The sequence below is a fragment of the Nuphar pumila genome, chromosome 9 (genome assembly GCF_984573655.1).
Source record: "Nuphar pumila chromosome 9, dmNupPumi1.hap1.1, whole genome shotgun sequence".
NCBI lineage: Eukaryota > Viridiplantae > Streptophyta > Magnoliopsida > Nymphaeales > Nymphaeaceae > Nuphar > Nuphar pumila.
Genome location: NC_143257.1, coordinates 30,336,548 through 30,364,411, shown reverse-complemented (window position 1 = coordinate 30,364,411; position 27,864 = coordinate 30,336,548). Strand labels below are relative to the sequence as shown.

Here is a 27,864-nt window from a genome sequence, read left to right as displayed (position 1 = left end):
GTCCTCCTCGTCCGCGTCCTCTACCATAAGACACCCCTGTGGCAAAAACTTCTTGAGAATTTGTGTGAACGTGAGATTCCTCAGAGAACCCTTTCAGAGTCATCTCATACTGAATTAATTTTGCTCGCAACTCATCAAAGGTAGGAAGAGCAGGGAGACATAATAGGGAAGTGACGATCATGTTGTAGTCGGATCCCAATCCACTCAGAGTCTGTTGTACCATATCGCTGTCATTCACCGCGCATCCTATAACTGCAAGTTGATCTGTGATAGTCTTCATCTTGTTCAGATATTCCATGATGGTCATGGAATCTTTTCTCAACATCTAGAATTCCCTCTTGAGAAAAACCATTCTCGCCTGCGAAACTTGTGAATATGTTTGAACCAATTTTTTCCAAAGTTGCAGAGCAGTACAATTGTCGGGGATGGCAACAAGGACCTCTTGGGACAAGGTGGAAGTGATGTATGCAACCACAGATTGATCTTTCCTTTCCCAGTTAAGGTACTCAACACTCTTGACATACACAATGGAACTTACTCCTTTATCGTCTTTTTCTTCTCTCGTAACAAATTCGAGTGGGACGGGAGTGGTTCCATCAAGGTGACCTAAGAGACCTTAACTCCTTATAAAAAGAATAATTTGTCTCTTCCAAATCAAGAAGTTTGAGGTAGTTAACTTTTCAGAAACGAGTTGAGTGAGAAAACTTGAGGAAAGATTGGATGAAGAGGAATGAAGATCCATGAAAAGGAGTTTTAACAAGAAAGGGAACCCCCCCTTTTTTTTTGAGTATTCACAGAGTGCTCAGTCTGCAGTCAGAGGTGTTTGCTGATGGCCTTTTTTTTCGGCTGAGTAACTCAAAGATAGGCCGACCAGAAACTGTCAGAAGAAAGCACTGAGTTTTCAATGTGAATCCCACTCGTAACAGTCAGAACAAAAATGATACGAAAAAAAAAAACAAATGAGAGCAAAGGAATGAACAGATTTTCTGTCCCACAACAGGCTGGACAGCAAAAAAAAAAATTTTTTTTTTGAATCCTGCGTGAACAAATTAGGGATTCACGTGAGATGTGAATCCACTAAAGGAAAAAACCGTAGAAATGAAATCCACGTGAGATTAGGGATTCACGTGGGATTCACTGCGTGAAAAAAAGTGGGAAAACAGAAAGGGAAAACGAGAGGTGGAGATTGAAATCGTGGTAGAAAAAATCAAGATTCATGTGAGATGTGAACTGATTAGGGATTCACGTGAATCCTGCGTGAACTGATGAGGGATTCACGTGAGATGTGAATCCACTAAAGGAAGAAATCGTGGAAATGAAATCCACGTGATATTAGGGATTCACTGCGTGAAAAAGGTGGGAAAACAGAAAGGGAAAACGAGAAGGGGAGACTGAAATCGTGGTAGAGAAAAAAATCTGAAGGAAATGAAGAAAAGAATAGGCGAAACCTCAAACCTTGATTTTCCGCACCTTCAGAATCCACTTCAACCCTTAGTTGGACCTTGGCTCTGATACCATGTAAATTTTCCTTGTGTTCCTGTATTGAGAAAGAGAAGAGAAAGAGAGAGGGAGAGAAAAGGGAGAGATCGACTTCGGCTGTCACGATTTCAGTTAAAGAAATCGTGACCTAAACATGTATTTAAGCTTACATTACACTATGGGTCGAGTCTGGTATATCCAGACCCGATAACTAAATACATCTTTACATACATGGACGGTGACATGGATCGGGTCGGATCCTGTACCTTTTTCACCTACAACCGTGCACATGAGTGCAGTCTTAAGGATCGTCAGATATATCAAAAACACCATAACTAAGGGAGTTTTTCTTTCCTCCTTCTCATCACTTGATTTAATTGCTTATACTGATGCTGATTGGAGAGGAAATCTCAATGACCGAGTCTCAACTACGGGATTTTGTGTTTTCTTAGTTGACTATGATTTCTTGGAGATGCAAGAAGCAGCATAAATCATCCTTGTCCTCAACGAAAGCGGAATATCGTGCTATGGCCACCACAACCATGGAACTTGTATGGCTAAGAAGTCTCCTCAGTGATATGGGCATTGTCATCTCTACTCCTACGAAGATGTGTTGTGACAACAAAAGTGCAATTTATATTGCAAGCAATCACACCTTCCATGAGCGTACTAAGCATATTGAGATAGACTGTCATTACGTACGTGATGAATACCTGAGAGGAACCATAGCACTACCTTACGTCACATCTGAGTACCAGTTGGCGGACTTCTTCACTAAGGCCCTTGCTGCTCCTCGTTTTTTGTTTCTCCTTAACAAGCTTTCGGTTATATCCCCGTAAAGCTTGAGGGAGGATGTTAAAATATATGTAATTCATATATATGTATATGTTTATATACGTATATATTTGTATTATCTAAAATACCTGATAGGGGTATTTTAGTCATTTCACAAGTACCTGATAGGGGTACTTGTTTCTTTTCTTTATTTTTGTAAATTCTTTTTTTCTTTTTTACTTTTTATTTTTTGTATTTTTGCCCACCTAAAAGGGGCCCCACCATGGAGTCGATGGGGCCCCCAACAGTCACATTTATGACCGTTGGGGGCTCCCAACGACTCCATGGGAGCCCCTAGGTGGCTCTTCTTTTAAGGCCATAAGGCCACTCCTCCTCTCCTTCTTTTGTGTATAAATAGGGGTGAACCCCTCTTGTATTCTTTACTCTTGAGAGCTCTCTCTCTTTTCAATAAGAGACATTTATATTTTTATGTTGTGTTGTCTCTTGTGGGTTTGGCTGTTAGCCCTTTTGTTTGTTCATTAGTGGATGTTGTAAGTGCTTAATGCACTCTTTGCTTTTCCGCATATTTCATTACACACTGCTCCCTGTTAATATGATGTCATAGACATATACCGCCATAACAACAATCCCAGCATTGGTTTTCTTGATAAACAGGGAGTGATCTGAAGCTGACCTGATAAATCCAAAATTCGACATTACCTCAAATAATTTGTGAAACCATGCCCGAGGGCTCTGCTTCAGGACATAAATAGCCTTCTTCAACTTGCACACCTTCTGACACTCCTCCTGAACCTCAAAGCCTGGTGGTTGCTGCATGTAGACAATTTCATGCAAATCCCCATACAAAAAGGCATTTTTGACATCCAACTGAAACAGGGGCCATCCATGGTGCATAGCAACAGAAAGAACGAGACGAATAGTTCCAAGACGAGCAACTGGAGAAAAAGTTTCAAAAAGTCAACCCCATAAGTCTGAGTATAGCCTTTTGCAACCAACCGGGCTTTGTACCGTTCAATTGACCCATCTGAGTTATATTTAATGCTATATACTCATTTGCAGCCTACAATATCTGCATCAGTGGGAGGATCAACCAAGTCCCAAGTGCCTCGAGACCATAGAGCATCCATCTCATCACGCATAGCCTGCATCCATTTGGAGTCGAGTAGAGCTTGACTGTGATGAAGCGAAACAGAGGAGGCAGACAGAGCTAAAATAAAATTCTTCATAGATGCCCCAAGGTTAACTTCTGAAACAAATTGCGAGATGGGGTGGAGAGTGCACTGTATCTTTCCCTTGAGCAAAGCAATGAGAAGATCATCATCAGGAGCGGAAACAGCAGTATGCTAAAAAATACTTACACCAGGAGAAGGAGATAACAGAGGTATGGAGGTAGGTGGTTCCCTGTGAGAGTATACTATGGGAGGGTTTCGATAGCGAGATATCCCATTTGATGGAGCCAAGGACTGAGGAGGAAGCGACTCTAACGGAAATGGAGGAATTGGCAAAGGAAGGGAATCACCAAGGCCCTCCTGTAATCTTGGAGTAGTACTCGAAAAGTATGGAATAGACTCAAAGAAAGTAACGTCTGCACTGACATACTCTTTATGAGATATAGGGTCATAGCAACGGTATCCTTTTTGGTTTTTAGGATACCCAAGGAAAACACATTTAATAGACTGTGCATCAAGTTTATCTCGATCAGTACCCAGCTTATGCACAAAACACACACATCCAAAAACTTAAGGGGGGATAGGAAACAGAGGAGCCTCCGAATAAAGAATTTGAATTGGGATCTGGTCTTCTAAAGAACTTGAAGGCATGCGATTTATAAGAAAGCCAGAAGTTAAAACCGCATCGCCCCAGTATGAGGCATACATATTGGATTGAATCATTAGACACCGAGCAACATTGAGGATTTGTCTATGTTTTCTCTCAGCCACACCATTTTGCTGGGAGGTATGGGGACATATAAATTGAGGTTGAATCCCATTAGCAGAATAGAATTGAAGCAAGTCTTTAGATTTGAACTCAAGAGCATTATCAGTGCGAACAATTTTAACACTCACGTCAAATTGAGTTTTTATCTCAACAATTAAAGATTTAAGAATGACAGGACCTTGAGACCAATCTTTTAACAGGAACACCCACGATAACCTTGAAAAGTCATCAACAATAACTAGATAATAACGACACTGAGTTCTACTCGGACCCCACACATCGACATAAAGAAAACCAAATAATCCTTGGCCTGACGGACTCTGACTGGAGGGAAAAGAACTTCGACAATGTTTTCCCAATTGACATGTTTCACACTGAAAGAAACTGAAGGAGGTATACGAGGAATGACACGACGAAGTTTTGTCACTGGAAGGTGACCCAGACGATGATGCCACAATAGAGGACTTGAGGATGATGAAACAGCAGAATAGGCCAAAACCTCTGGTTGATGTAAATAGTACAGACCACCTTCCTCATAGCCACTACCAATCCTTTTCCCCGTCAGCAAGTCCTGAATTGTGCACCCCATGGGATCAAAAATCATCCTACAATTCAACTCTTTTGTCATTCGACTTACGGATAATAAATTCTGTGGAAACGAAGGAACATGAAGAACATGTGCCAATTGAAGGGTAGAGGAAATAGATATGTTTCCTTGCCCTACAATTGGGGAAGAGCTCCCATCAGCAAGAACTACCCCTTCTTGATCAGTTACAGGATTTAAACTTAAAAAGTTACTCGAATTTCCGCACGAGAGTCTGGATGCTCCAGAATCAATGATCCACCTACCACCTTGGCCAGATAGGCCATCACCTGCCAAGCCTGCAACCTTAGCAACAGAAGACTTCGAAGAGGATGAGCATAAAGCAAGAAGCTTGTTATATTCAGCCTGGCTAAGAGTTATATAATCATTGGAGCAGTCTGCATCTGATTTAACCACTTGAGCCATAAGGGAAAGTAATGGGTTAAAAACGAACAGGAACTCAGATTGATGACACTAATTTGTCTCCACCACGAAAAAAAAACTCCACCCTATGCAGTTCCACACCAAAAAAAAATACCTGTTACTCTGCTTCACGACGTCTACGCAACATCCATACCACTCACCAGATTAGGAACCCATGGATTCATCACGACTTGTAGATCCGATCTTCTACAGACGATCTGTCCAAAAAGAAATCCAGAAATCACCTTCACACGATCAACCTTCACGAGCTCTGCCTTCACACGTTCCCAAGAATGTACAGCAGCAGTAGCATTGTTCAAGTCTACTCCCACGATCCACTAAATAATCGGATCTGAACTCAGTCAAATCTTATTCTTCCTCTCTTTTTTTTCGGTACCCACAAATGACACAGGAAATTGCAATCAGACCTGATTTCCTGTTGGGGACTGCACCACAATATGTAGATCAACAACTGTGTTTGATCTTCACCACGACACACAGATCAGCGACTGCCTTTTTTTTTTTTTTCGGCACCCACAAACGACACAGGCACTTACGATCAGACCTGATTTCCTATTTGGGTCTGCACCACGATATGCAGATCAACGACCATATTTGATCTTCACCGCGACTCATAGATCAGCGACTGCCACATCTGATCTTCACCCATTGCACGACCTCATTGCAACACCCAGACCTGCAACCACCAGATCTGGTCGACAAGCACATAGGACATTATCACAATGATTAGATCTGATTTCAGATTTGAGTCGTGACTATTGTCAGACTACAAATCTGTTATCAGATCTGCCAAAAAAAAAACTAACTATTGATCTGATGCCCTTCACGTGAGCTCTGGCGCAACACACCGAAATCAGATTCCCAAATTCTAACACCGAAATCAGATTCCCAAGTTCGAAAGCTCTGATACCATGTTGTGACCACGCTTGAGTATGCAGGAGATAGAGAGAGAGAGAGAGAAAATAAGAGAGGGAAAGTTCATTCTTCTATTAGGGTTTAATCTCTACTTAAATAGAGATTAAACAAGAGCACCAAATTACAAAACTAACCCTTACACAATATGTAATAACGCATAAACCCAAAATGCCCTTATAGCATGTCTCAACAAAACTAATAATCAAATGTCCAATTAAATAGTCCTTTAATAATTCAAAAAGTATTAAAATTCAAATAAAATAAGAAGCCCTTGGGATCATCGAAAACATCAGTGTGCACAACCCCCTCCAGCTTCCTGCACTCACTCTGGCCATCACATGTCTCCTGAAAAACATTTTATTTTGAAAGAATGAGACTTTGAAAAGTCCCAGTAAAATTCACATAGCTAATTTAAAGTACAACACCTAAAGCTTATATGATATAAATATCTCAAAATTTCAATCAACTATAAAAAAGGCAAATATAAAATTTCTATTTCTACAAGCTATTCATGAATTCAAAATTCATAAGCAAGTATGAAATAACAATCTTAAATATGCTAACATCAAACTCCAAATGAGAACAACACATATTTCAATAAGCATGAATTTACCAACTTTCAGGACCAAGAATAGTTTGCAGTAATATAAAGTAAAGTAAAGCAAAGTGCAATAAAGTAATGTGAACAAGTAATTTATGTTTCATCTTGATTTTCCGGTCTACTTGGGTATGATGTAGACCAACCCGAAACATTCTGAATAGCTGAGGTGTTTATTATGCTATGTATTTTATTATGCCCGAATAGCCCCCCAAGTCGTATCCTCCAAGGACGGAGCCCAAAACCGTGAGAGGAAACGGTCGCTCCGAGAGAACTCTACTCGGGGTCGTGGCGCTTGCGCCACAACGATGATCATAATCACTCACTTCTGCAGAAGTACCCAAGAACTGCCACCTAGGACGAACTGACAGTCCTGGTCCCCCTAATCTCCCTGGCCAGAGGACCCGACGAGGAAGTGCCTCTCGCGAGTCAAATTGGAGGGTCCAGGAAATTTCATACCTTCTACCCTCTCTAAGGTAGATCGCTACCAAGCAACCGGTTAAGCATACCTCAACGAAACAAGGCATAATCGAAAGGGCTATCATAGGGTATCTTTAAATTAGGTAATAGGTAACACATGTAACTACCATTTAGGCTAGTGCACTTTCCATCTCATTGTTCCCTCTTATGGAACCATTATTATCTTAATTTCATTAAGCACACCAAGTGCCCATCAAACCCTTTGAGATATCATACTTCCTACGTGTATTTACAAATATCGCATACCAAAATCATAACATGCATTCTCAAAAGTCTGGAATCATATTAACATGCCATTTAGCAATTCACACATGCAGTATCATATTATTTCCAATATTCCAAGATAAACATGCAAACAATATGACATATACACCATTATGCATCCGCATCTATGGCCAACATGAAACAACATTAACATGCTAACTATTCATTTTTTCACATGCTTTGCAATTACAATCATGCTCATAATCGATTTATCATAAAAATCACATAATCAAACTGCTATAATTAAGCAGGTCCACAAATCTCACTTGCAACATGTACAGAAACAATAAATCTTACCACTAACTCTATCACAAATATTTATCTCAAATCAAATATGATTCAAGCACTGAATTTATGAAAAGTTTAAAGAAATATCAAAACATAATCAAAAGTCATTAACTCGACCTTCCCGATAAGAGCTCCCATAAACCCTTACCAATCAAATCGATATGACTACAATTAATATTTTGAACTTTCAGCCCTCAATCATATTGTAACGCCCCAGAATTTCAACTTGTAAATTTTGAAATCATTTAGAGAAAACCTTTCAAGTTTTAGGGTTTGATTTTAAAGACTTCAACGAAAGCAATTTCTTTTTAGAAAGGAAAACAAGTTGACAATTCTGGGCCCGTTAGCTTATAAACCAACCTTATGCACAAAGAATAACCAGGACGCCAACAGAAAGAGGGTGATCTCGAGTCATGTTGCATAGCGCCAACGGCCGTCAGTAAAGTCCTACTTGTCACCTGCCCATGAAATTGGTCAGTTTCATAACAAAGTGGTAGGTGCACAAATAGACAATGTAGAATAAATAAAGTAAGACATCACAAGATAAGCAGTTTATTTCATTGAAAACAGTAATAACATTTGTAATTGCGAGAAATTAAATTTGAGCAACATATGCAAAGAACATCTAAACTGAAGGGAAGAGACAACACAAGATGTAAGCAACATTGTGTGCAGTTAACTAGCATGGTTAGCTAATTAATACAAGTAAAGAACATGCCATCATCAGTCATATTCAACTATATGTACGCATGCATGAAAATATCAGTTGTTCTTTTCTCAAGATTCAACTACTTTATTTAATTCATCTATAGACCTCGTACGACTTTCCCCTACCTCGAGAAGTTGTGTCGCTGCTTGTGCCTACGAGTGTAGATGATGCAGAGCTCAGGTCGTGGAGCACGAGTGGGATCCGTTTGCGTAAACTGTAAAAGTGTGAAAACTTAGAAAGCTATAATCATTCTAAAAAACAGAAAGGGACAGGGGTACAACCCCTATCAGCCTATCAATAATTTGCGAAGGGACATGGGAGCAGCCCCTACCCGCCACTCTGATTGCAACTAAAAAGGAAAAGGGACAGGGGAGTTAACCTGCCCGCAACAAAGGCAGGGGTAGGGACAGCGTGCCCCTGCCAGCCTAAGGACAGCAAACAGAAGGCGGCAAGGATACACCCCTTGCCTGCCGACAAGACAAAGAGAGGCAGAGGTAGGGACAGTGTGCCCCTGCCAGCCTAAGGACAGCAAACGGAAGGCGGCAGGGATACACCCCTTGCCTGCCGACAAGACAAAGCCTTCAGAAATGTGACAGAGGCAAGGGACTGCGCCCCTGCCTTCTGAAAGTTGAGCGTCGGCAGGGGCCTTGACCCTGCCTACTAGGAACATACGACAACAGGGGCATGCCCCTGCTTGCAGGGAAGACAAACGGCAGCAAGGGTGTGCCCCTGCTTGCCAGGAAGAGCCACGACAGCAGGGAGTCGAGCCCCTGCCTGATCGAAACAGGGACGGGGGGGCGGGGGGGCACGGCAGGGGTCACCGGCTTCCTGCCGGCCCCCAGGCGTACACAGAAGACAGAGGGAGAGCGCGGCAGGGGCTGCCGGCCTCTTGCCGACTTTCCGACAGCCACAGAAGAAGAGGGAGGGCGCGATAGGGGGTCGCCGGACTCCCGACGAGCTAACCGAGGGAGATGGAGGGCGCAACAGGGGGTCGTCGGCCTCCCAGTGAGCTAACCGAGGGAGAGGGTGAAAAGACACCATTCACGACTGGATCTGGATCTTAGGATCCAGACCCAACTTATCTTATTTATTAACACATGCTCATTAATGGCATGTTGTAATATTTGTATAACATGTAATGGGTATTTTCGTGCCCTAATCATTGTACAGAAGTCCACTTAATGAGAAGCAAAACACGCAAACCTGTATTGGGTTTTCTCTGCAGCCCTCAGAGCCTCTCTCTCCTCGTTTGCTGCTTTCTCACATGGTATCAGAGCAACAGGTTTCAGGTTCTCTCTTCAATGTCCCATCACAAGGTAATATGCAGTAGTTGCTCTTACCAGACAAGCAGATTCCCCCTTGGTAATCCTTCCTCGTTGCCTTCCTATTTCTAAGGTATTATGTTTCTTCTTTCTCCTATCTCTAAGGTCTGCATCTCATCAATCATCTTTCCTTTAATCGTCATCAGAGTCTTTTGCATTTACTTTTCCCTTTCACGTTGTTTGACGTGATTCCATATGGTCACGCAAGAGCAAATTCTTGTGTGACTTCATTAATTTTTTTGTCCTTCATCTAGAATATCGTTGGACAGATTCAGATTTCTTTTTTTCTTTACGTTTTAGAATATCGCTTCATCCAAAATCAGATTCAGCCCTTTGCATCTTTCAAAAAAAAACATGTTATATCCAAATAGCGTGTTTCTGTTCTGCTTCTTATTAACTGATTTCTTATTAATTGATCTTCATTCAAATCAATTTACTGCATAAATTTGTTTTCTAACTCGGGTCTGCTGTAAAAAAAAAAAAAGGCAGCCGAGTCTGAGCTTTCTGAAATTTCGTATATGTTCTACCCCAATATTCTTTTCATTTTCCACCTTCAATTACCTATGGATTCTTTTTCTTCTCAATCTGTACTTTCTTCCAACTTTCTTAGCCAACTTGTGTCAGAAAAACTGAACAACTGAACAACTCCAATTTTCTTACCTGGAAAAGACAAATCATCCCATTCATAAGAAGTCAGGATCTTTCTGGCCATCTAGATGGCTCTGTTTCCGTTCCTCCAGATTTTATATCACAAGATGGCAAGACTGGGGAGGGTGACACTTCCATTACTTTTGTCAGAAATCCATAATATATATCCTGGATGAAGCCAGATCAGGCTTTGGTTGCCTACATCACTTCCACCCTGTCACAAGAGGTGCTTGTGGCAATCCCCGATGACTGCACAGCTATGCAGTTATGGCATCGTCTCGTTCAGACGTACTCTCAAGTTTCTCAGGCAAGAGTTTTATTTTTAAAGAAAGAATTTCAAATGTTGAGAAAGGACTCGATGACTGTCATGGAGTACGTAAACAAAATGAAAACCATCACAGATCAGTTGGCTATAGTGGGATGCACGGTTAACGACAAAGATATGGTGCAACAAACTTTGAGAGGGCTGGGACCCGATTATCATATGATGGTTACTTCCTTGCTGTGTTTGCCAGACTTACCTACATTTGAAGACCTTCGTGCTAAGCTCTTACAGTATGAGATGACTTTGAAAGGATTCTCTGAAGGTAATCACAACCCCGTTGGAGCCCACGACGTTCTTGTCACAGGAGTCACCTATGGTCGTGGACGTGGTAGGTATGAATCTAGAGAAAGAGGAAGTCAAGAGAGGAATGGACAAGGAACTCGTGGAATATTACCTACTCCCAGTATGCCTCCTAATCTGCAAAGGCAAAGGACCATACCTACCTACTTTCTCTGCAACAAAAGGGGACACATAAAGGCAAATTGCTGGTTTAACTCGCAAAATAAAGGAAAGCAATTGGAGACAAGAAAGGGAACAGATACATTGAAAAATAGTGGAGAAGTCAAAGAATTGTTATTGTCTACTTTGGTTGAATTAAATATCAAACAGAATGATCAAGGCACTTGGTATGTTGATTCTGATGCAGCCACTCATGTCACTGGTGATGCTGGTAAGCTCCTAAATCTTGTTCCTTATGTTGGTAGAAATATTATAGTCACTGGAGATGGGTCTCACCACCATATTTCGCATATTGGAAACTCTGTAATTCCTATGTCCAACTCTTCTCTTGCTCTTTCAAATGTCATCCATGCTCCTAACATCAAGAAAAATATTGTTTTTGTCACTAAGCTTGTGGATGACATTAATGCTTCAGTCGAGTTTACTCCTTTCTCTATTTGTGTTAAGGACCTTCACACGAGGGAAACGTTCGCTGAAGGAAAACGACAAGGGAATATGTATGTGTTCCAAGAGAATCCTTCATCCGGTATTCAGTCTATTGATTCCACCTTGAAGCTCACGCCATCATCCTCAGTTCCTCCTGACAGTGTTTTTAATCTTTCTGAATGTATTGAGCCGAATCTTCGGTATGGTCGTCTGGGTCATTGTAGTAGTCGTTTTATTGATAAGCTTGTTTCAAGTAGTCTTATTCTCAAGTCAAGTCTAAGTTTAAGTGTCGACAATAAAAAATGTTCTAGTTGTCTTCAGTGTAAGAGTTATGTTCTTCCTTTTCATTCCATTAATAAAAGAGCTTCAAGACCATTCGAGATTATATGTTCAGATGTTTGGGGCCCGGCTCCAGTTTCTTCCATGTCTGGCACTAAATATTATCTCATCTTTGTTGATAGCTATTCTAGATACAGATGGATTTTCTTTATGAAAAATAAATCTGAAACCTTTAAGTTATTTCAAAACTTTCATTCCTTTGTGCAGAATCAATTCTCTGAGAATATCATTTGTTTTCAATGTGATGGAGGGGGTGAATTCTCTTCAAATGACTTTATTAGTTTCCTCTAGACAAATGGGATAAGTAGGCAGGAGGTCTTGCCCTCATACACCTCAACAGAATGGGATTGTTGAACGAAAGCATCGCCATATTGTCGAGAGTGCAATGAGCATGATGCATGATAGTAATCTTCAAGTTACCTTCTGGACAGAAGCCTTTCATACAACAGTCTATGTCATAAATCGATTGCCCATGAACATCTTGGAAAACAAATCACCCTATTTCTCTTTGCATGGTGTGCATCCAAATTATCATGATTTGCGTGTATTCGGGTGTGTATGTTATGTTCATGTTGACAGTTCAATGCGGCATAAGTTTCAGGATAAGGCCTTAAAGTGCAGATTCGTTAGATACGCTGATGATTACAAAGGCTACAGATGTTATGATCCCGTAAGCAAGCGCATCAAAATATCCAGAAATGTTGTGTTTGACGAATCAAATTTTGGTCATAATGCTATCACTCCTCCTGAAATTGAAGTTTACCATCCTTGGTTAAACTCATATCTCTTTTCTAGTATTGATGATGTTTGTTCCTCTTAACGTCATCAAAGAGATGAGGGAAACGTATCTACTGCTGAGCAAAGACCTCAGGAAAGTGTGATCTCTGAGTCACTATCGGCTCCAGAAAGATATAAATCAGGAGCAGAATCATCCTGTTTCCATTCAATCACCTATTCACAGAAGGTCTACCCGATCTCGACATCCTATTGATAGGTGGGTTAGTTATGAGAATTTTACAATGGATTTTCAACTCTTCTTAGCCTCTTTGGGCAAGGAGGATCAACCCACAACATTTTATCAAGTAATAAATTCTAAGAGAAGGATTGAAGCTATGATCGAAGAAATGGAGGCCCTTCAAGAATGTGGGACTTGGGATATTGTTCCCAGACCCCACAATCGAAATGTGGTTGGATCGAAGTGGGTGTATAAGATAAATTATAATCCGGATGGGACTATCGAACGATACAAGGCTAGGCTGGTTGCTAAAGGCTTCACACAGGAGCAAGGACAAGATTATGATGAGACTTTCAGTCCAGTAGTGAAAATGGGCAATATCTGCATCATACTATCATTGGTTGTTGAACACCAATGGACTCTCAGTCAACTGGATGTGAAAAATGTGCTTCTACATGGAACTCTAAAGGAGGAAGTATACATGGAGCAACCCACTGGGTATGCAGAAGGAAACTCTAAAGAATACGTGTGCAAGTTAAAGAGAGCTATATATATGGTCTGAAGCAAGCATCTCGATCTTGGTTCGACAGTTTTTCGCTTGAAGTAGAAAAATATGGCTTTATTCGGTCTTTTCTCGACCATTCTCTTTTCATATTCAAATGCAAAGATGTAGTTACCCTGTTATTGATATATGTTGATGACATTATCATTACAGGTAACTCTAATGAACATATTGAACAGGTTAAAGAACTTCTGAATCATAGATTCAAGATGAAGGATCTTGGTAAACTGCGATACTTTCTTGGAGTAGAAGTTGACAGGAGTGCTAAAGGCATGACACTCACTCAACATAAGTATACCGTTGATGTTCTTAGCAAGGCCGGTATGACTGATTGCAAGCCTATAAGCACACCCAGTGTACTTCATCAGAAACTCAGTTCCCAAGATGGAGATCTGTATGAGGACCCTACAAGATATCGCAAGATAGTAGGAATGCTTCAGTATCTTACCTTCACTCGACCTGACATTGTCTATTCTGTCAATCAGGTATCTCAGTTTATGCATGAACCACATATTGGGCATATGGAAGCTGTTAAACGCATTCTTCGATATTTGAAGGGAACTATTGGAGATGGTCTTCAATACAGAAAGAGTATGCATGGCCATCACATGCATGAGCTTCTTACTTACATAGATGCAGATTGGGTAGGAGATCCAGATGAGCGTAGATCAGTTTCAGGATACTGTATTTTTATTGGCCTAAATCTTGTCTCCTGGAGCAGTAAGAAGCAAAAAGCCATAGCGAGGTCGAGCACAGAAGCAGAGTATAGATCAATGGCAGCAGCTACAGCTGAAGTAACATGGATCAGACATCTGTTGACAGAAGTAGGAGAATCGATTTTCAAAAGCGTTCTCTTTTGTGACAATCAAAGTGCTATCAACATGTCATTCAATCCCATCTACCACAGTCGTGCCAAACATATTGAAATTGATCAACACTTTGTAAGACAGAAGGTCGAAGAAAAGTAAATTAAACCAAAATATGTTCGGACTGCTGATCAAGTTGCTGACTTGTTTACAAAAGGACTTATCAAGGACAGATTTTGGATGTTAAAAGGCAAGTTTTTCATGGTTCAAAACCATGTAAACCTTGAGGGAGGGTGAAAAGACACCATTCACGACTAGATCTGGATCTCAGGATCCAGACCCAACTTATCTTATTTATTAACACATGCTCATTAATGGCATGTTGTAATATTTGTATAACATGTAATGGGTATTTTCGTACCCTAATCACTATACAGAAGTCTACTTAATGAGAAGCAAAACACGCAGACCTGTATTGGGTTTTCTCTGCAGCCCTCAGAGCCTCTCTCTCCTCGTTCGTTGCTTTCTCACAGAGGGAGGGCGCAGCAGGGGGACGCCGGCCTCCTGTCGACCTCCCGGCAAGCCAACAGGGGGAGAGGGAGGGCGCGGCAAGTCCGGCCCCACGACGAGCTAATAGAGAAAGGAGAGGAAGAAGAGGTAGAAGAAAGAGAAGAACAGAGGAAAAAGAAGAAGAAAAAGGTGGAACGTACCTGGGAGGTTGTCGGCGGCGAGCAGGACGAGAGGGAGGTGGAGCTGTCGTCGACCAGCATCGAACGGAGAGAGAGAGAGAGAGAGGAGATGCGACGTCGGCTCAGTCGCACGCAGGGAGGGCGGAGCCGAGAGGGAGGTGAGAGAGGAGGAGCGCAGGGATGAGAAAACCCTCCCTCCTCTCTACGATTTTTAAAGAGGGTTGGGGGAGGCACGAAAAGGGAAACCTCAAAGGGGTTTCCTTAATTGCAGAGGGGAAAGGGGGAAAGAATGGGCGCAGCTGCGGGGAAGAGGGTTTAAAAGACCCTCGCCCCTGCGTATCACGTTATAACCCTAATGGTTAACAGGTCTGGGTCGGATCCGGATATGACCCGAATCTGACTTTTTTTCCCCTGAAAAACGTGGTTTTTACATCCTACCCCCTTAAAAGAATTTTGTCCACGAAATTTCATTGAATGGCTCTCCATAAAGATCGTAGTCTGAGAAGAGCTATGCAGATAAGCGCCAAAGTGAGCTTACCTTCGCGATTGGTGAGATGGTTTTCATTAAGGTATCCCCGACGAAGAGCGTATTCCGGTTCAAGAAAAAGGGAAAGCTAAATCCTAGATACGCCGGACCGTTCGAAATCTTCGAGCGAATTGGAGAAGCAGCCTATCGTGTGGCGTTACCACCTTAGTACGCTCAGATCCATAATGTTTTTCACGTGTCCATGTTGAGAAAGTATGTTCACGATCTGTCCCATATCATTCACTACGATGATGTGGACATTCGAGGGGACTTGACATTCGAAGAAAGACCGGTGGAGATCGTCGATCGTCGTGACCAAGTATTGAGATCGAAGACCATTTCTTTTGTAATGGTTCGGTGGCAACATCATGGGATTGACGAATGTACTTGGGAACCTGAGAATGATATCAGGAAAAAATATCCTGACCTGTATTTTGATTCTTGAATGCAACAAATACTTCGCGGAGGAAATTCTTTTAAGAGGGGTAGGATGTAAAACCCACGTTAAAAAAAAATGGGTTTCGGACCCGGGTCGGGGCCAGACCCGACCCGAGCCCGTTAGGGTTGTAAAACCCGACACAGAAGTGAGGGTTTTTAAAAAAAAACCTCTCCCCTGTGCCCCGTGCCCCGCCCGTGCCGTCCCCCCCCCCCCCCCCCCCCCTCGACTGGATAAGGGAAACCCTTAAAAGATTTTGTGTGGGGCTCAGTCTTCACTGCAGAAACTAAGAAAAGAGAGAGAGAGAAGAGGGAGATTCACAATGGCTGGGGCGGCGCACGTTAACCCAACCTCCCAGCCCTAAACATTATAAAGAGGTAAAAATACAACAGCTGGAAAAATTATAGACATGCCATTAATGAAATGGCATTGAGCATGTGTTAAAAGTTAAAACATAACGTGCGTATGGATCTGGATCCAGATCCATATGCATACCATATTTTAACACCCTCCCTCAAGTTGTACGTGGTCTTGGAGCATGTACAACTTGCTCTTCAAATACCAAAATTGATGTCATGTTAACTCCTTGGTAAACAAGTCTGCCACTTGATCTTCTGTTCGAACATGACGTAGTTCTATCTCCTTCATCTCGACTTTCTGCCGTATAAAATGTTGATCAATCTCAATGTGCTTCGTTCTGCTATGCTAAATAGGATTACATGCAATGTTTATTGCGCATTGATTGTCACATAGAAGAAATGATCGAATAATTGTCTCTCCAAGATCACTCAATAAGTGTCTAATCCATGTAGCGTCTGCCGTGCCTGCAGCCATCGACCTGTATTCAGCCTCTGTACTTGACCGTGCCACTGCCTTTTGTTTTCTGCTGCTCCAGGACACTAAATTGTGTCCAATATATACACAATATCCAGAGACAGATCGTCTCTCATCTGGATCCCCTGCCCAATCTGCGTTTGTATAAGTGATGAGTTCATGTCCTCTATGCATATTATCATTCTTGCGATAAACAAGTCTGTCTCCTATAGTTCCTTTTAAATAGCGTAGAATGCGCTTCACAGCTTCCATATGACCCTCCGTTGGAGCATGCATAAATTGGGATACCTGATTGACAGCATAAACTATATCAGGTCTGGTAAAGGTCAAGTACTGTAACATCCCCACGAGACTTCTATACGTTGTAGGGTTGACACAAAGATGACCATCTTCAGAGCTCAGCCTTTGATGTAATACACTAGGAGTGCTGATTGGTTTGCAATTCGTCATCCCGACTCTTTCCGGAAGGTCAAGAGTGTATTTTTGCTGCATGAGTGTCAATGTGTCTTGTTGTTTGTCAACTTCCACACCAAGAAAGTACCGCAACTCCCCTAAATCTTTCATCTTGAAAGTTTTTATTAAAAACTGCTTCACGTCTTGCACATGATTATCTGAGCTCCCAGTGATCACAATGTCATCAACATATATAAGAAGTATAACGATGCTTGTCTTTTGGTAAATAAAGAGCGAGTGGTCCAGAGAGCATCTTTTAAAACCATAGCTTTGAATTTGCATAGAGAAACTTTCAAACCAAGAACGGGACGCCTGTTTCAACCCATACAGAGATTTCCTTAGTTTGCACACCCAGGCAGTAGGATCCTTTTCGGCATAACGAGAAGGTTGCTCCATATACACTTCTTTCTTTAAAGTTTCATGCAAGAATGCATTTTTAACATCCATCTGGCTAAGCCTCCATCATCGGTCGACTGCTAGGGATATAATGACACGAATTGTACCCATTTTAACTACTGGACTAAATGTTTTATCGTAATTTTCACCATATTGTTGTGTGAATCCCCGAGCAACAAGTCGCGCTTTATATCTGTCAATACTTCCTTCAGGCTTATACTTTGTTTTATAAACCCATTTTGAGCCAACTACATTCTTTCCTTCTGGCCGAGGTACTATTTCCCTAGTCTGGCACTCATGAAGTGCTTTCATTTCTTCATTCATAGCTTCAGTCCAATGACGAGATTGAAGAGCTTGATTAAAGCAAGTGGGTTCATCCTGTTTTGTGAGCTGAGACATAAACAACTGAAAATCAAGAGAAAAGGTCTCATAACTCACCCATCGTTGAATAGGATGCCTAATGCGTGACGGCCTTTGAGCCGGATCATTAGCGATGCTTTCCACATTCCTTTGCTTTATATTTTTGTCCCGTCTAGTGTATATCTGTCCAGAGAAGCGTTCTACTGGGGTTGGTTCAACACGCATCTGTGAGTCATCCAACCCCCGTCTCAAGCCAAAGGAAGTACAATTCGCCTGACATGTTTCTTCTATATTAGCAAAAAGATTTGCACTCATCCATGGATCATATACCTCTACTTCTCGAGATGGCAACGCTTCAGAGTCATTTACCTGAAAATTTTGTTCATCAAAAACAACATTCCTAGAGGTCCTAATACGTTTTGTAGTAGGATCATAGCATCTATAGCCTTTGTATTCATCCGCATACCCAACGAATCTGCACTTAACGGCCTTGTCCTGAAACTTATTTCGCAGAGATGAATCAATATGTACATAACATACACAACCAAAAACACGCAACTCATCATAAGAAGGATGTTGCCCAAATAAAGTATAATATGGAGAGTGTTGATCCAGAAGTGCCATAGGAAGACGATTTATGACATGAACAGATGTATGAAAAACTTCTGTCCAGAGACTAACGGGCACATTGCTATCATGTAACATGCTCATCGCACTCTCGACAATATGCCTGTGTTTCCTTTCCGCAACCCCATTTTGTTGAGGTGTATGAGGGCAAGAAACTTGTCGACTTATTCCTTTATCCCGAAGAAAGGCAATAAACTCGTTTGATGAATACTCGCCCCCACCATCATATTGTAAATGCACAATATCACAGGAAAACTTTGTTTTGACCATCGAATGGAATTCCCAAAATACTTGAAAAACTTCATGCTTATGTTTCAAGAAATATATCCAAGTATAACGGGAATAAGAATCAATAAAGATAACATAGTAACGACTACCGGAAAGAGAAGGAATAGGTGTCGGTCCCCAAACATCGGAACAAATAATCTCAAATGGATTTGAAGCCCTTTTATTAATAATATGAAACAGAAGAACATGGCTTTTGCAGAGTTCGCATGAGGAACATTTATTATTATCTAAAAATGAACATAAACTAGACTCTGGAAGAAGACCATCAGATACAAGACTTTCAACGAAGCCCCGACTACAATGGCCCAAACGACTGTGCCAAATATCTGGCTTATTACAATGAGATGAATTAGAAACTTCCAACGAAGGGAAAAACAAAGACTCTGAAGGCGAAGACACTGAAGAATGCTTGGACGACTTCAACTGGAGGACTGGGGCTGAAGGTGAAGACATTGAGGGAATCTCCTTGAAGACGTACATGTTTCCTTGTCGCTCCCACTTAGCGAACGTCTCCTTTATTCGTAGATCCTTAACATAAACAGAAGACGGAGTAAATTCGATGGAAGAATTCATATCGTCAACAAGTTTAGCTACAGAAACAATGTTCTTTTTAATATTAGGAGCAAGGAGAACATTGGACAAGTGAAGTGAGGACTCTGACATAGGGATATGTGCACTGCTAGTATGACTAATAGAGTGACAAGTTCCATCTCCCGTAACTATACTACCTTTTTCAGAATAAGGCAATAAGTGAGATAACTTTCCGAAATTACCCGTAACATGAGTGGCAGTGAGGGAATGAACATACCACTCGCCTTGTTCATTTTGCTTGATCGTCATCTGTGACAGTGTTGATGACAAAAGTTGTTGCATATCTGTAGATGGCGCTTTCGTGTCCACAGTAGTAGCTGCCTTATTTTCAATTTTGTTTATTTTTCCTCTATTTTGTAGATTAAACCAACAATCAGCTTTCACATGTCCTCTTTTGTTACATAAGAAACAAGTGGGCACTCTCCTCTGATTCCCTGTATTAAAAACACCAGAAATATTAGGTGTAGGCAAGATACCACGACCTCTCTGCCCAAAACGTCTGCGGCCTCTGCCTCCTTGATGCCCTCCATTTCCTCGTCCAAAACCGACAGAAGTGTCCATGGCCAAAACTGAATGAGAACAAACGGATTCATTTCCTTCTGCTCTTTGTTTCATAATCATCTCATGCTGGAGAAGTTTTGCTTGAAGATCGTCAAAAGTAGGCAAGTGAGGAAGGCATGACAAAGTTGTGGTAAACATGTCAAAATCAGGGCCCAATCCATTGAGGAGTTGTTGAACTTTATCTTTATCTGAAATAGCACTTCCAATAACTGTCAATTGGTCAGTAATACTCTTCAAGCGGCCTATGTATTCCATGACTGGCATGGAGCCTTTCTTCAAACTTTGAAACTCATTTTTTAAGTACATAACTCGAGCTTCTGATATCTGAGAGTATGTCTAAGACAACTTACTCCACAGATCCGACGCAGTGCAATCATCTGAAAGAGTAACCAACACTTCTTGAGATAGTGTTGACGTAATATAAGAAACCAAAGACTGATCCCGCTTCCTCCAGGCTGTATACTCTGGATTCTTAAAGGAAATAGTAATTGTGTCACCCTTCTCATTGGTGGTTTCCTGCAAAATAAACCGTGGTGGTATAGGAACCAAACCATCTAGATGTTCATCGAGATCCTGACTCCGTATAAAAGGAAGTATTTGTCTCTTCCAGGTCAAAAAATTAGAGTGAGTAAGTTTTTTTGTAACAAGCTGACTTAAGAAATTTGCAGAGGGACCGAAGGACAAGGTAGATGACGAGGAGTAATCCATATCAATGGGACAACGAATAAACGAATAAGACGAATGAAGAGAAAGAGAAGAAAATTGAAGATCACTTAATCAATCAATAGAACTTTAATAAGGGATGCACCCGTGATATTAATAGACGTAAACCCTTTTTTTTTAGGGTCGAGATTATAGACTGTTATAACCTGCCTATAGGCGTTGCACAGAAATCATTAAACAGCAATAGAAAAGGAAACTTTTGTAATCAAAGAGGAAATAAATCAAAAAATACTCAATAACTTCAGTAGATTTGATAGCAATCAAAAGGAGACTGCAATCAAAGAGGGAAAACACGAATCAAAGGGATTGCAATCAAAGAGAGGAAACTGCAGTTAAAGAGGGAAAACTGCAGTCGTTGATGTGAAAACTGCAGACGTTAATGATGCTGCAGACGTTGATGCTGAAGAAGAGAGACAGATGGTGATGATTGCAGTACTGTGAAGAAGAGGAATGAAATCAAAAGAAAAAAAATTGATTGATTGCAGAAGTTACCAGGAATCAGAAGTTACCAGGAAGTTACCGATAAACAAGAATCAGAAGAAAAAAAAAACGAGTGCAGAAGTTACCGTGAAGGAGGAAGAATTGAAGGAGGAATGGACGAAGAGGTGTATCAAAAATTGTTCCTTCAGAAGTTACCAGGACTCGCTGAACACACGTCTGGTAGGGTTCCGCAACCGAGCTTTGATACCATAAAAGATTCTGTGTGGGGCTCCGTCTTCACTGCAGAAACTAAGAAAAGAGAGAGAAAGAAGAGGGAGATTCACAATGGCTGGGGCGGCGCACGTTAACCCAATCTCCCAGCCCTAAACATTATAAAGAGGTAAAAATACAATAGCTGGAAAAATTACAGACATGCCATTAATGAAATGGCATTGAGCATGTGTTAAAAGTTAAAACATAATGTGCGTATGGATCTGGATCCAGATCCATACGCATACCATATTTTAGCAACCCTTGAGGGTTTCCCTGATTATCGCCTCTCTCGTGCCTTTAAGAGCACGCAAGGGGAGGGGACGACTCACCTCCCTGCGTTCCTCCTCCCCTCCCTCTTGAGTCTCCTCTCTTCCGCTCTCATTCCCTGCGCGCAACAGCACCGACAACGTCGGCCGACGTCGTCGATCCCCTCCCAGGTACGCCCTTCCCTTCTTGTCTTCTTCTTCTACTGCCGGAAGGCCGGCAGGAGGTCGCCGGCCCCCTATCTCGCCTCCCCCTTCTCCTCCTCCCCCCGTCTTCTGGTTCTTCTCCCTCTGTTGTCTCGTCGAGAGGCCGGCAGGAGGCTGATGGCCCCTGTCTTGCCCTCCCTCTTTCCCCTCTCTGATGGCTCGTCGGGAGGTCGACAGGAGGCCCACGGCCCCTGCCGTGCCCTCCCTCGCCCTCTGTTGTCTGGCTGGGAGGACGGCAGGAGGCCAGCGGCCCCTGCCGCACCCTCCCGCTCCTTTTGTGTCCGTTAGAGGGCCGGCAGGTGGTCGACGACCTCCTGTCGTCCTCCCAGCGAGACAACAGAGGACGAGGATCCACGACCAAAGAGGATCACCTTCACTTCAAGGTAGATTGTTATCGCAACCACGAACCATGAATAAGAGTGATAAGAATAAAGAAAAGATACAATAGCATATCAAGAACCCAAGGATATGATAACATGCAATGAAATAAAAAAAAGAGACTAAAGAATACAAGCCACTAAAGGGAAAGAATTACACAAGGCACTAAAGACAATACACACTAGCCACTAAGGGCCAAACAAGTCATGAAAGCACAAGACACTAATGGGCACGAGAACAAATTAAAAATATATTTTTTTAATAAAAATGCTTTAGAAAAGCATATCTCACAAATGGGAATAGTCCCATATATATACACCTGAGGGAGTAGAGAGAGCTCAACTAGCCATTGGGCTAGTCCAATGGCTAGTTGAGCTAGCCATTGAACTAACAACTAGTTGGGCTAGCCCTAACGGCTAGAAAAATGTGATAAAAATGCCCATAATAGGCATTACCTATTACAAAATAAATAAAAATAAAAAAAAGTTACGTAAAAAACCTATTTTACAGTCTATGAATATATATATAATATATTTTAACATAGTCCTCCCTCATTTAACATCACATTAGCAAGCAGGGTTTTGTGGTAATTGTTTTGACAAGTGCCAAGGATTTCCATATTAATAAAAATTATAATGAGAACAAGAAGTGGGTTCATCTAACAGTATATGCATAAAATTATGTATATTTTAAAATAAATGGTAGAAAAGTTTTGTAAGGAATCCAAAATAAGTAGAATTTTTTATAAGATGTGTCTGGCTTACCTTTGCAGCTTCTCTAAATCTTCTGAAGGATTTGCTAGACTGGATCTTGCTTAAAGTACTGGAGAGAGCATTTATTGACATCTTTGGAGCATTTTCTGGCCTAGATTGTTGTAAAGAATGCCTGCTATCATTTAATATAACAACCATATTTGAATCAAGATATCCAGCATTGCTCATTGCCTCGTACACCTGGCCTGCCATGGTTGTTCCATTACTTATTACAGTAACAATACAATCCTTCTTCCCTTTGAGATCCCGAGCAGCAGCCATTCCTAAGGTCAATGTTCATAACCAATAACAAAAAAGGCAGGATCATTTCCGTGATCATATTTAAGAATACAGAATTGGCAAAAGATGATGAGATCTTCATGCTTAAGAACAATCCATTTCAGAGAATGTGAGATGTAGAAAAGATGATGGCCTGAGATCAGAGTCAGTTTACAAGAAGCAATGCAATTTGTTAGTACATTCTTACACAATCATCACATTTGGAACCAACTTCTATGATTAGCACGTTGGCAACTCAGTCCATCACCATGGCAAGTATATGGACTAGCCACCCACCTACCCCCCCACACACACAAACCAGACATGCACATGCTTATGGTACCTCACCTAGCCCAGCAGAAACACTGTTACATCCATGCCCGGCACCAAATGCATCATACTCACTTTCGAAGCGAGATGTATAACCTGAAAGTCCATCTCGCTGCCTCAGAGTATGCAAGCGTGACCTTCTTCCAGTTAGGATTTTATGTGCATACGCCTGCTCATGAATAAGAAAACAGATTTAACAGATTTGGACAAATATTTGCATAAGTACATACATATGCACATACATAAACAAATATAAGCATGCCCGCATGCACATGCATACACACACATTATCAGCTAATTATGCTGGTTCAGTTAACTTATGACAGAGATGTAGGTTTCAAGATTGGGTTGAACCTGAAGATTGCAAAATGAAAAATCAACAAGAAAAAACAAAAAGATAAGAATTCTATTCATAAAATCGCATGATGTGTTAAAATATATATATATATATATATATATATATATATATATATATATATATACAACAACAACTACGCCTTCATCCCAAAACAATTGGGGTCAGCGATATGAACCAAAAAAGAAATTCATTTTGGGTCTTCCACATGAATCCTTTTCCTCCAATCATTTCTATATATATATATATTTATTTATTTATATATTTTTCAGTTATAAACAATTTTGTAATATGTAAAGCCCTATAGGGGCATTTTAGTCTTTTTACATGTAATAAGGAATTGTCATTAGGAATAGTTTTAATTCCTTTTTTATTTATTTTTTTGTCTTTTAGATATTAGAGCATGGGCTCTATTGGGAGCTCCCAACAGCTCTATTTTTTTTTTTAAAGGCAGGCTGAGGTTAGGCGGACCCCTACCAGAACAACAGCTGCCCCATGTGGCAGAGGGATTTGATCATAGGCCTTCAGCTTGACACAGGACCCCGCTTACCACATGGGATACCACCTCAGTTGGGAGCTTCCAAGTGGCCTCCTTTTCCCCCCTTGTATTTTGTATAAATAGGGATGTTCTCCCCTCTTCATTCTTCAATGCTTGGAGCTCAAGCATATGTTCAATAAAGAAATATTTTTATCTTTTTGTGTTGCCATTATTGGCTCTTGTATTGTCCCATCGTAGACTTGTGCTTGTACACTGTGTAATGGTGTTGTTGTAAGCCCTTAGAGGCCTTTGTTTATATTTTCTGCATATTTCATTAGATGGTATCAAAGCTGTCTTGTGAAAAGTGGTCATCAAGTGTTCATGATTGTGGAAAAACATCTTCAAGTGTTTGTGGTGCTTGTAGTGACTCAAGTAAACGTTTTTCTCCACATTTTTCTCTCTCTTTCTCTCTTCTACCATTCAAAATGGAACATAAACAAAAAATTGATATCTCCTTCAAGTTAAATGGCTCTAACTACATAGTGTGGACATCCTCAATGAAAAATAACCTCAAGGGAAAGAAGCTTTGGGGATATATGATGGGCACTATCTCAAAACCTCAACTCAAGCTCGCCAAACGAGAAGGAGATCAAGACAAGGCTTTAGAAAGAAATGCACGAATGAAAGTTATTCAAGATCATCAATCAAAGGTAGAAGATTGGGAAAGTAATCATGCAAAATTCTTGCATGATTTATAAACAATTTTGAACTCAAAATATGTAGCGCAAAATTTCGTAAAGCTAATGAGGCTTGGTTCTTTATGAAGGGTATGTGTTCAAATATACTTATATATATATATATATATTCAATTTTGTAATAGCTAATGCTCATTAGGGGCATTTTTATCTTTTCACATATGTAATAAATAACTGTTTTAGAAAACAGATATTTTCTTTTTATTTATTTTTTGTTTTTTACCTTTGTAATTAATAATGCCAGTGGAGGCTTCATGGTCATCTAACAATAGAGACGTTGGGGGCTCCCAACATCTCTATGTGGGAGCCCACAATGGCCCTCACTCTCCCATTTTTTGTTGAATATAAATAGGGGTGTTCCCCGTTATTCCCTTAAGCTTTTACTAAAGCCTTTGATTAATAGAGAGATTATATTTTTTTATCTTTTTGTGTTTTCCCTTTATTGGCTATTGAATTGTCCCTTAGTGGTCTTGTGCTTATGCACATTGTGATTGTGATTGTGATTGTGATTGTGATCTTGTAAGCCCTTAGTGGCATTGGTTCTATATTTTCCGCTATTTCATTACATATCAGAGCCATAGTGCTCTTGGTCATGTGGGAAGCATCATCAAGTGTTTGTGGTGATCGTGATGATACAAGTGCAGATATTCTTCCATATTCTTTGTTCTCTCTCTCCCTCTCTCTCTTCTATCACTCAAGATAGAGCATGAACAAAAGATTGACTTATCCTTCAAGTTAAATGGCTCCAACTACATAGTGTGGGCATCCGTAATGTAAAATAACCTCAAAGGTAAAGAAACTTCAGGGATATGTGATGGGAACCATTCCGGAGCCGCAACTCAAGCTCACCAAAAGAGAAGGAGATCAAAAGAATGCCTTAGAAAGTGATGCACATACGAAAGCTATTCAATATCATTAAACTAAGGTAAAGGATTGGGAAAGTAACAATGCCAAGATTCTTGCATGGTTTATGAATAATGTTGAGCTCAAGATATGTGCCAACATTGTCAAATTTGATAAAGCCAATAAGGCTCAGTTCTTTTTAAAGGTGTAAGAAAAGATATGAACCATCAAATAAGGTGAAATGAGTGTTCATGATTATTTTAGTTCTCTAAGTCCACTATTGGATGAATTGACTCTTATTGAACCCAAATGAGTTGCTAGCAAAGAAATGAAGCTAATAAGAGAATAAATTAAAAAAGAACATTTTTTTCAATTTTTATATGGGCTTAAGCCCGAGTTTGAGCAAGTTAGATCTTCTTTTCTTCATAGATCTAAACATCTTCACTTGAAAGATGCAGTTGCCGAGGTTTGCCAAGAAGAAACTCGTCTTGGTATGGTTAAAGGAGGAAATGAAGTGTTAGCCGTCTCTAAACCCGACAACCATATAAAGTCTATTTGCCACCATTGTCATGAACCGGTACACATAAGGCCTAATTGTCCCAAACTCAATGAGACCTCCAAAAACAAGGTAACTTCCGTTAAGGAGACCACACCAAAAAGAGAAGAATCTATTAGAAAAGGAGACACTTTTTCACTTACTCAACTATCAAAGGCATTCCAGCAACTACTCAAATTTCCATCAACTTCTGGGTTGTCATAGCATCATCCTCTCCTCCCGATATGTGTTTTTGGATCCTTAAAGTTGGGAGCTTCTTTTCATATGACTCCACATGAAAATTGTATATCTGACATATGCACTAATTTAAAAAATTCCTATGTTTCCACCGCCGATGGAACATCCTTACAAATTAAAAGTATTGGAACCTTAGATTCTTCTAAAAAATTTTGTGTTTTAAAAATTATACTTGTTCCAAAATTAAATTTAAACCTTTTTTCGGTTTCTCAAATAGCCGATCATGGATGTAAAATCTCCTTCTCATCTAAGGGTTGCTTCGTGCAAGATCTCCAGTGGCATGTGATTTAACGTCAAGCGTTAGTTTAAATCTTTATATTTTGGCTGAAATGGTACATACAAAACATGCGTTAGTTTAAATCTTTATATTTTGGCTGACTGTGGCATGTGATTTCCCGTGAATTAATGTACCCCAGAAAAGATACTAATATACGCTAAGGTTTTGTCTAAATTTTTCTTTCTATAAAAAAAATATAGACATTATTTTTCTTTATACTAATTATCTCATATTTTTTCCGTATTTATTTGAGATTTTTTATTTCGTGTTGTTTGGTGCTTCATCAATAAAGCATTTCTTATTTATTTATAATTTTTATAGTATTTTTAAGTTTTAAAAAAAAATTTTTTTTGAGGCTTACGCTTTGCGCCTCGAGGCTTACGCCTCGCCTTAGATTTTGGTGGAGCGCCTCGCTACGCCTCAACGCTTTTCACAACACTGGTCATGGCTTTTTACTTGTCCTTACTTTGTCGTCGCGCTTTATGTGCCCATGCTTCTTGCGCCTGTTTACGGCAGGCTGGGGTGCAACCTTGCTCCTTCTCTCCTTATGGATTGGCGAGTAAGGGCGGTGCCCTGCTTTTTCTTTTTCGTTTGATGGCCTACTAAGTGTTCCTCGTTTACGAAGACTGCACGACAGGTCCC

General features: G+C 40.7%; 1 protein-coding gene across 1 annotated transcript in view; it reads right to left on the bottom strand.

The window, feature by feature from the left end:
• Positions 1–27,864, bottom strand: part of DXPS3 (1-deoxy-D-xylulose 5-phosphate synthase 3) — a 140,665-nt gene that overhangs the window by 72,862 nt on the left and 39,939 nt on the right. Inside the window, exons 4-5 of the mRNA XM_090017636.1 lie at positions 23,740–23,890; positions 23,125–23,396 (exon numbers count right to left, since the gene is read on the bottom strand). Of these exons, the coding sequence (XP_089873762.1) occupies positions 23,125–23,396; positions 23,740–23,890 (423 nt within the window). The remainder of the gene's footprint in view (positions 1–23,124; positions 23,397–23,739; positions 23,891–27,864) is intronic.